Source organism: Nannospalax galili, unplaced genomic scaffold (genome assembly GCF_000622305.1).
Source record: "Nannospalax galili isolate Female #2095 unplaced genomic scaffold, S.galili_v1.0 scaffold5, whole genome shotgun sequence".
Classification (NCBI taxonomy): domain Eukaryota; kingdom Metazoa; phylum Chordata; class Mammalia; order Rodentia; family Spalacidae; genus Nannospalax; species Nannospalax galili.
In genome coordinates this window covers 2977946-2988186 of record NW_008353126.1, presented here as the reverse complement: position 1 = coordinate 2988186, position 10241 = coordinate 2977946, and the positions used below count along the sequence as shown (strand labels likewise).

Here is a 10241-nt window from a genome sequence, read left to right as displayed (position 1 = left end):
TTTTAATTTTATGTGTATGCATGTATTGCCTGCATGTAGGTAAGTGCACCCGTGTCGTGCAATGCCCGCAGAGGTCAGAAGAGGCTGTCGGATCCCCTGGGACTGGAGTTATGGGCAGTTGTTAGCTGCTGTGTGGGTGCTGGGATTCGAACCCAGGTCTTCTGCAAGAACAAACAGTGTTCTTAACTGTTGAGCCATCTCTCCAGTCCCTATAACCACAGAATTTTAAAAAATTCTTTTTGATTAAGAAATGTAGCAGTTTATTGAATTTAACTTACTTGGGAATAAAGGTGTTATGGGCTTATTGATCAGTATTAAGGAAACTTTCTAAGCTAGCTACAGTATATTCTGATAAGAGGATCAAAATAACTTAAAAAGAATATACTATGTTATCAAGCCCTATTTTCAGTCAATGGAAGAAGTCTTTGAAAAAAATGACTTTAATTGGAGATTTCTGTTGCTTTTCTACCAAAAATCCCATTAATATTTGTATACTCTTACTTACATCCCCTTCTTGACTTCTAACTAACAAAAGGACAAATGGCAGAGCCCTGTGTAATGGTTCAGGAATGCAGCAGAACTAGGATTCCAGGCTTGAGTCTTCTGAGTGCCCTTAGCTGAGCTGAAGTCATCTGTACTTTTGAAGCATGCTGTGGGTTTTTGTTTCTTTCGTGTTTTGGTTTCTTTTTTAAAATAAGACTTATTTTTATTTATGTGCATGAGTGAGTGTCTGCATGTATATCAGTTTCCATGTAACCCAGAAGAGGGCATTGGATTCCCTGGAACTGGAGCTACAGGCAGTTGTGAGCTGCCTGAAGGTGCTTCAGATATATTTCTCCAGCCAAAGAAATACAGGGATTTTGAGTTGAAAATAAATAGGCAGAGGCAGGCAGATCTCTTTGAGATGGAGGCCAGCCTGGTCTACATAGTGAGTGCCAGGCTGGGGTTATAGAAAGACCCTGTCTCAAAAAAAAAAAAAAAAAAGACAACAAACAAAAAAGTTAAAAATGATTTTTTGTTGGGTTTATATGGGAGCATTTTATTACCAATATTGACACTTGAATTCTTTTTGAAAATTAAGACCAATTTTTAACCTTTATCCTTTCCCTTTTGAGTACGTAATGATGTTCACTAACAACCCAAGGATAATGGAGGAATAACTGAGTGCTTTCTATGTTGTAGAAAATCAGTGCAGACACTATTGGAGATGAAGGGTTCTTTGACTTACTAAGGCGCTTTCAAAGCAATAGGATGGATGACCAAAGGTGCTGCTTACAAGAAAACAACTGCTGTCCAGCCTCAGCGGCAGCTTCCTCCACTCCCAAGATGGTGAAAAGTACGTTATCTGTGCTGCTTCTCCAGTTCTATCTTATTTATTTAGAGACAGGCCAGGGTGGCCTCAAGCTTCCTGTATAGCCAAGGCTGGCTTTGAGCTCCTAATTCTCCTGCCTCCTAAGTGCAGAAATTACAGGCATGTACCATTATCCTGGCTTTTACCCTGGTTGGTTATTAGTTAGTTAGTTAGTTAGTTAGTTAGTTAGTTAGTTAGTGACAAGGTCTCCCTGTAGCCTCATCTGGCCTGGAACTCACTGTGTCTACAGACCAGGCTGGCCTCGATCTCAAAGAGATGTGCCTGCCTCTGCCTTACTGAATGCTGGACTAAAGGCATGTACCGCCATCCCTGGCTCCGCCAGTTTTAATAGTTGTCTTTGATACTCTCATTTATTTTTAGAATTCTCATTACAGGGATTATAAGAAAAGATTCTTAATCCAGGTATACCTGAAATGCTGGCATTTATACATTCAAGTTTGTGTCAGTTCCTTTAAGTATCTTGTTTTCAGTCTAGTGTGCTTTCTACTAAGTATTTTATACTGCCTCCTTAGTTTCCTTGGAGTTTGGTGGGGATCAGACTCCTGAAAATAAAAATGAGAGCGGAGTGTGATGGGACATACCTGTAGCCCTAGCACCCAGCACTAAGACAAGAGGATTGCAAATTCAAAGCCAACCTGGACTGTATACCCTGACTCAAAAGAAAAGGTTCAGGCTATAGCTAAGTGGTAAAGCATTTGCCTACCAAATACTAAGGCCCTAGATTCCATCTTCAAGAATAAAAACAAATAGAAGTGATAGTTATACATCTTCTGGTTTGTATATAAATCTCATACCTGAAATTTAAAAGCCTGGAGATGACTGAAGAGGCAGCCTATAGCTAAGGCCTGCCAGTCTTAGAAAGTCTAAAACCACATTACTTATATTGTTCTATTTAGCTAATGAAAGATGATTCCTACCGTAGTGTAAAGACTTGCCAGCAGCATTTAACTCTTCAGTTCATTAAATGATTCCTGTGCAGGGCACAGAAAAAAAAAATTATTAACCTTCTGAAGACTTCTGAAGTCTACTCCCATAACATATATGGGTCAGACTGGATAAAAGAATATAGACTAATTGACTAAACCCCAAGTGAATCATTTAAAGTACTTGGGGTTCATCCTTCCCTGCCTGCCAGGAAAAGCTAGAAACAGTGCCAAAGCAGGTGAACACGGCAGGAAAGAACTATGTACCTAACAACTGTTTGGTGTTCTTTTACTTTTTCTTCTGTTCATAGCACCATCTGTTTCTGTGGTATCCCCCAACACAGACGAATTTTTAGATCTTCTTGCCAGCTCACAGAGCCGCCGTCTGGATGACCAGAGGGCCAGTTTCAGTAATTTGCCAGGGCTTCGTCTGACAAAAAACAACAATCAGTCAGTACTTCAGCATCTAATAACAAATGACAGGAAAGAGCCTGATGAAGACTTCTTCGACATCCTTGTGAAGTGTCAGGTATGCCTATATATTTCCACTCTGTATAATAGCTCAGACATCACTGAGAGCTTTGGCAGTGGTAGAATTACCCAGGATGGGCTCATTGTGTATCAGGGCATTATATTATATTCACCTTTCAGAAAACCGCTGAACACCATCCATGTGCCATGTGCTAGTATGGGTATCAAAGATGCTCTTGCTTTTTAAAGGAGCGTACATTTTAGTGGGAAACACAGGGAGTAAGTGTGTATATTACTCAAGAGTGAGACAGACAGGCAGTGATGACCAGGCTGTGTAGTGGTTGAGGGAACATGTTTTGGATAGAGTTGGGTAGACTTTTCTGGATTGCCATGTGGACCATTTGTATAGACAGCTGAATGAGGTGAAGTCATCCGCTGTGAGGAAGAGCATTTCATGCAGAGACAACAAGTCCTCTTTCATAGTACCTTTATTGTTTTGTTGTTGTTGTTGTTTTGGTTTTTTTTTGAGACAGGGTCTCCCTGTAGGCCCAGCTGGCCTAGAACTCACTATGTAGACCAGGCTGGCTTCATTCTCATAGAGATCATCCTGCTGTTGCCTCCCAAGTGCTGGGATTAAAGGTGCCACCATGCCCACCTTACATAATATCTCCAGCAGGTTCAAAGAATGACAAGATAGCCAGTTGTCACTGAGGTAGAGTTAGGAGAAGAGCAGTATGAAATGAAGATGAGGAAGTCAGGAAGAGAGTCATTTACTCTCTTGTAGGCCATGGTGAAGTCTTATAGGAAGATAGGAGAGGGTCACCTGGGATACTGATGGAAGAATGGCAAGGGTATTAGTGCAGAAACCAGTTACGAAGCTGGTATGGCAAGACGGCAAAAGGCCTTACTGACTTGGATTAAGGTGGTGGTAAATGTGGTAAGTGAAACAGATCTATTTTGAAATCATAGTGAGATCTGATAGTAAACTGGATGGAGGGTGTAAGGCAAGAAAAATTCAAGGATGACTTTCTTTTAGGTTTCACTACTAGCAAATTAATAATGATGGAGAACAATAGAGAAGCAGATTTGGGGAGAAAATAGATATGTTAAATTTGAGATATTCAGTTAGACAGTAAAACAAGAGAGGTTGAGTAGTCTGTATAAAACCTGGGGCCCAAGTCAGAAGTAAACTTGGGCAGTGCCAGCATATAGCTGGTATTAAAGCCCTCTTATAACTTTAAGTATACATTATACTTAAAGAATAGATAAGAAATAAGCCAAGCCCTCCAAAGGCTGGGGCAGAAAGAAGGAAAGTTTGAGGTCGGCCTGGGCTGCATTTAAAAAAAAAGAGAGATAGAACCCAAGACTAACCCAAAGTGTACTAGGTAAGGAATGTTGCTAAGAAGCCAAGTAATGCCGGGCATGGTGGCGCATGCCTGTACTCCCATACTTGGAGGGCAGAGGCAGGTGGATCTCTGAGTTCTAGGCCAGGTGGGGGCTATAGGGAGACCCTGTTTCAAAAAGACCCCCCCCCCAAAAAGCCAAGCAACATGATAATGGAACTAAAGTAGATTTGGCAACATGGAGATGATTACAAATTTTGAAAGGTATTGTTCTGGCATGGTAGAGACAGGACTGAGTAAGAAAATGAGAGGGTTAAAAGGCAGAGAAGAAATAGAGAAAACTTTCAAGGTTTGCTTACAGAGAGAGAGGATACTATAGAGGGACACAGGGTGAAGATGGGGTTTGCCTCCCTTAGGTGGTAATCTAGCATGACTTCTAATGGAACAGTCAAGGAGGCATGGGCACAGCTGTCGTAGGTGAGCATGATTGAACCACACAGCTTGTGTCAGTGAGGGAAAGCAGAGTGTAATGTTTGTGTACAGATTTGGAGAGCAGTAGATCAGGAGACATTTGGTTAGAAAAGATGAAGTAAAACTTCATTCACAGGTATTATGATCTTATATGTAGACAATCCTAAAGATTCCACACAAAACTATTAGGACTAAGCGATAAGTAGTACAAAAAAAAAAAAAAAAACTCTCAAAAATTGTTGCATTTCTGTATACCAACAATGAACAATTAGAAAAAGAAATTAGGAATTCCAGGGGCTGGAGAGATGGCTCAGTAAGGTTAAGAGCACTTGCTGCTCAACCATCTATAACTCTAGTTCCTCTTCTGACCTTTGTAGGCATTGCATGACATGAGTGCACTTACATACATGCAGGCAATACATTCATACACATAAAGAGAAGAATTTCATTTACAATCATATCAAAAAATGTAAAATACTTAGAAATAAACCAATGAGGCAAAGAACATGTACAATGAAAACTACAAAACTGAGAGGGGCTGAAGAGATGGTTCAGCAGTTAAGAGCACTAATTGCTCTTGCAGAGGACCTGGGTTCGATTCCCAGCATCCACATGGTGGCTACGAACCATCCTTAACTCATTCCGGGGGAATCCAAAGCCTTCTTCTGACCTCTACGGCATTGCACAACACGGGTGCACTCACATACATGCAGGCAATACACTCATACACATAAAATAAAATAAATTTTTTTTAAAAAACTGCTGAGATGAAAGATGATATAAATAAATGGAAAGATGTCCCATGTTTGTGTACTAGAAAACTTACATTGTTAAAATTTCAGTGCTAGCCAAAATGATGGTCAGATTCAATGCACTTCCTATCAAAATCCCAATGGCTTTTATTTTCTAAACTTGCAGAAATAAAAAAAATTTATCCTAAAACAACCATACAAAAAAATCTCAAAGGACACCCAAATCCAAAATAATCCTTTGGAAGAACAAAGCTTTAGGAATCTGCATTCCATGGATGTGAGGGCAATCTGGCTGGCTAGGCGGGTGTCCCCTTCCTCAGTGCTCCACATGCATCCCTCCTGAAGCTTCTCGTTTGGTCAAAGAGGACCACCTTCCCCAGGAGAGAAGGACCTGTCTTCAGTCAAGGGTATACAAGTAGCTTCACTCCCTTGCTAGAACCTCCAAACAAGTTCTCAAGGAATCAACATTCCTGATTTCAGGTTACTACAATGCTACAGTAATCAAACTGTGGTATTGACATAAAGGTAAAGAGTAGAAAAATCCAGAAATAAATCTGTTCATACACATACACACATGCATATATAGGTGTATTTTGTTTTCAAAAGTGCTCATTTTTTTTGCTGTTATGATACCACCTACTGGGAAATTTACAATGAAGTGTATTTGGCCCAAAGTTTTGGAAGCTGTAAAGCTCAGCATGCACAGGCTCTCACAGGGCCTTTGTACTGTGTGATACAGAAGGGCAAAAGAGCACAAAAGAGCAAGAGGTTACCTTTCTTATCTTTGTAGTACTAGAGATCAAACCAGGGCTCCAGCATGATTGGCAAGTATACAACCACTAAGCTATAACGCTAGCCCTGCACACATCTTTATAACAAGCCCCACCAATAATATAGCTAGTCTACTAAAATAACATTGAATCCATATTCAAGGGGCAGGGCCCTCAGAACTAATTGCCTCTTAATAGGCCCTAACCCCAACCTTGCTGCATTGGCAATAAATGGGCAAGGGACTTGAACAGCTATTTTTCTAAAGGTAATGAGATTCTGGCCTGACTATGGGAGCAGATGAATAAGGCACAGGTAAAGGACGAGAACACTAAATCAGAAAAGGGTCTAGGCACGGTTGCACTTACACAAATGCAAGCATAACACTCATAAATTTTGGAAAAAGAAAATGGTCTAGAAACGGAAGTGCACAAGGGTCACATTAACTGCAGGCCATTACAGGGAGTTATGGTAGAGGAGCTAGCAAGATGCTAAAGAGCTTGCTTCACAAGCCTGATAACCTGAGCTCTTATCCCTGGAAACCATGTAAGGATGGAAGCAGAGATCCATCTCCACAAAGTTGTCCTTTGACCTCCATATGTGTGCCATGGCATATACACACCTGTATACACGCATCATACACACAAATAATAATAAATGTAAACCAAATTTTAAAAAGAATTCTAAGAGCCAAACATAGAGATGTACTCTGTAATCCCAGCACTTGGGAGGTGGAGGTAGAAGCCATCAAGAGTTCAAGGCCAGCCTCCAATGAGTCTCCAAACAAAAGATGGGTGAGTAAAGGTGGTGTTGAGTAGGCCAGTGGACAGTGGCACCCTCAGGGTTGTGAAGTTCAATGTGTGAAGCTTGATAAGTGCTGAGCACAGTGCCTGACAATGTCATGGATACTCACTTCTCAGCTATCACATTTCCTCTTACTCCTGAGCTTTAATACTAAAACTATACTGAAGACTTTTAAGTTCTTATATTTTATTTCACCAATAATATTTCTAATGTGCTTCTAATAAAAGGATCATAAGACTATTTCTTGAAGAAAGTTTAGTCTGAGCTATTTTCCTTAACAGATTCAACTTTGTACCATGAAAGGCAGTCAAACTGTATAAAGAGCCGGACAGATATTTAAGGCCTTAGTCCATATGGTCTCTGTTCCAACTGCTCAACAACTCTTGCCTCTATCGCAAGAAAGCAGCCCGACAGTACAGAACTAATGCTTTGGTAGTGAAATTAAAGTTTTCAAAAGCAGGCACTTAGTTGGGCATGGTGGCGCATGCCTTTAACCTAGAATTGGGGGGGTGGGCATAGGCAAGATCTCTGTAAGATCAAGGTCAGCCTAGTCTAATAGCAAGTTCCAGGCCAGTTGGGGCTATAAGGAGACCCTGTCACACACAAAGTAGCCACACAGGCAATAGGCCTAAGGTTTTTAAAGGTAATTCTACAAGGGTTTGTATATAACTTATTTCTAAAGACTTGACATTCAAATTCTATTGCTGATACCTATTATGGTAAGATTCTAATCTTGAAACTGTCACACTTGGACAGGGTTGCCTTTGCATCTCAATTTCAGGTTATTTATGAGTAATTATTATAGTATAATATACTTATTAAGCTCATCAAAATACAGCTGCACCTCTACATAATCCTATATTCTCATTAAGTTTCAGGTCTAAAGATTAAATTTCTGAAAAAAGCCCCCAACGTGTTTATAGATGCAGTCTGTTATGACTGACAGGAAATAGAGCTTGGCATTTTCTTTACCAGTCATGTATTTTAATTTTCTCATCAATTTTTAGGGATCCAGATTAGATGATCAAAGATGTGCCCCACCACCTGCTGCCACAAAGGGGCCAACGGTCCCAGACGAAGACTTTTTCAGCCTTATTTTACGGTCTCAGGCTAAAAGAATGGATGAACAAAGAGTTCTTTTGCAAAGAGATCAAAACAGAGAAAATAAATTTGGGCTAAAGGACCTTTTGCAAAACAATGCTTTGTTGGAATTTAAAAATTCAGGAAAATAACCAGCAAACCACTAGATAGCTATGGTACTTCTTACTAAAGAAAAGACTATTTTCCTTCAGAACACTGCAGGGAAATTCACCCTTTAGAACTGCAGTACAGCCCATGTGTTTTAGGATGTAAAATGAGGTACTAATGGACTGACCTTCTAGACGCTTGTGTTTAAAGGTGAGTGTCCTGAGAGGTGCTCCATCAGCTTACTGCCTGGGATTATTCTTGGGCAACTTATTATAATACTTTATTAGGGTTTGTAAAATAGGAATTTAATGAGTCCTAGATTAGAATTCAATCCTCTGAGGTAACTTTTTAAAAAATCTTGACAATGACTCTTAATTGACAATGATTTTTTTATACTTCCCACTTAGTGTGGGAAATTACACCATTTAATAAAAATAATAATGTACTTGTCCAATGTAAAAAAGATAGAAAATAGTTATAATTATTTTCAATGTATTTGTAGGCCAAAGCCAGTGTAAAAAAAAAAAAAAAAAAACTTTTAAGAAATAAACTACTTTTAGCATGCTTTAAGCTATTTGTCTCTTCTCTTACATAATACTGCTATATAAAACAAACTTTTATAAGACCTAATGTGGTAAAAACCAAAACCATTTGGTTTGATTAAGAACCCAAACTGCCAGGCGTGGTGGTGCATGCCTTTAATCCCAGCACTTAGGAGGCAGAGGCAGGTGGATCTCTGTGAGTTCAAGGCCAGCCTGGTCTACATAGTGAGTTCCAGGCCAGCATGGGCTACCTACAGGGAGACCCTGTCTCAAAAAGACCCCAAAAAATCACTAGCTTAAACTATGAATTCAGTTTCATATGTGTCATATAAGGTAGACTATCCTAGATGTTATCAATTTTAAAACTGTGCATTATGTTTTATGGGACTTTTAGGTTTTATTAGAAAATTTGTAACAAAAAAAGGTAGGCACCAAAAACAATAATGGTATTATCTCATTTGGTATATCCAACAAATCAAGTCTTGAGTCATGTGTGAAACTTTTTCTTATAAGAAAATTCATTAAGCAAAGACTGCACATCAAACCAAAATGTGTTTATTTTGTGTATACAGTGGTTCTTAGACGCTGTAAACAATTTAACATCACTTATTCCATTTTAAAAGGTCCTTTAACAGCTACCTACTCTGTTCCAATTCTCTTAAAAGCCAGTATAATATGCCTTAACCCCAATGACAGATACTGGCTAGTCAACTGAAATAAGCCTTATCTCTCTTCTGGTAATGAACTGGCCTTAATATGTTCACCTTGCTTTAATAAAGTCTTCCCTGAATTGCTGTAGTCATTCAAGAGTACCATATTGCCTTGCTGGTTGTCAAAGTAGATTTCATCCCCAAATGGAGATCTGTAATGAAAAAATACAAACATGAAATTGTAAATGTGTTTTTGTTTGTTTGTTTTTGAGACAGGTCTCACTTTGTAGCCCTGGCTGGCCTTGAACTGACCATGTAGACCAGGCTGCCCTTAATCTCACAGAGATCCACAACTCGGCTCCAAAATTAATGTTTTTAAAATGGATTTGATTTTGGATTAAAAGGGTCAAGTGCAGACAGCACTGCCTGCCTCTCCTCAGTCTGTACCTGAGGCATTCACTTCTCTTCAGAATCAGACCACAGCTCAGAGGACAAACCCATCTCGGGAATACATTTACCAGTTAGTGTTAACAGGTTCAGTCTGTAGAGACAACTGCTTTACAAGCAAAGATGTTCACAAATCTAAACTGTATGTATCCTTTCATTAATTTACTCCATTCCTACAGTTGTGTTACATCTTGATGCAAAATTCTTTCGTTTCTTAGGGAAAAAGGATTACCTTTCTGATGAAATACTAAATATGTTTACAATAATAAACTAGAAAATAATATTGACATGTAAAATTTTTTTTTCAGATACCTAACTTCTGGGAATCAAAAAAAAAAAAAAGATATTCTGTATTTCGTGTATTAAATAATAAAAACAACAAACAAAAAACTGTTTTGAATGTCTTTTTTCCGGAAGCAAAGCCCTACCTAAAATCTTGAAAATTTCAAGATTTTAGTCTTGAGTGGTTTTTTTTTTTTTTTTTTTTTTTTTTTTTTTTTTAGCGGGGTT

General features: G+C 39.0%; 2 protein-coding genes across 15 annotated transcripts in view; one reads left to right on the top strand and one right to left on the bottom strand.

Annotated features, from left to right (window-relative positions):
• Gpsm2 (G protein signaling modulator 2) overlaps positions 1-9942 on the top strand; it is a 50525-nt gene extending 40583 nt beyond the window's left edge. For all 6 annotated transcript variants that reach the window (XM_008850423.3, XM_008850422.3, XM_029554688.1 and 3 more), the window contains 3 exons: positions 1183-1336; positions 2607-2824; positions 7912-9942. In XM_008850423.3, the coding sequence (XP_008848645.1) occupies positions 1183-1336; positions 2607-2824; positions 7912-8136 (597 nt within the window). In that variant the 3' untranslated portion in view covers positions 8137-9942. The remainder of the gene's footprint in view (positions 1-1182; positions 1337-2606; positions 2825-7911) is intronic.
• The window catches only part of Clcc1 (chloride channel CLIC like 1), a 31867-nt gene continuing 30799 nt past the window's right edge, over positions 9174-10241 (bottom strand). For all 9 annotated transcript variants that reach the window (XM_008850420.3, XM_017802540.2, XM_029554697.1 and 6 more), the window contains one exon: positions 9174-9496. The gene's annotated coding sequence lies outside the window, so the exon portion shown is untranslated. The remainder of the gene's footprint in view (positions 9497-10241) is intronic.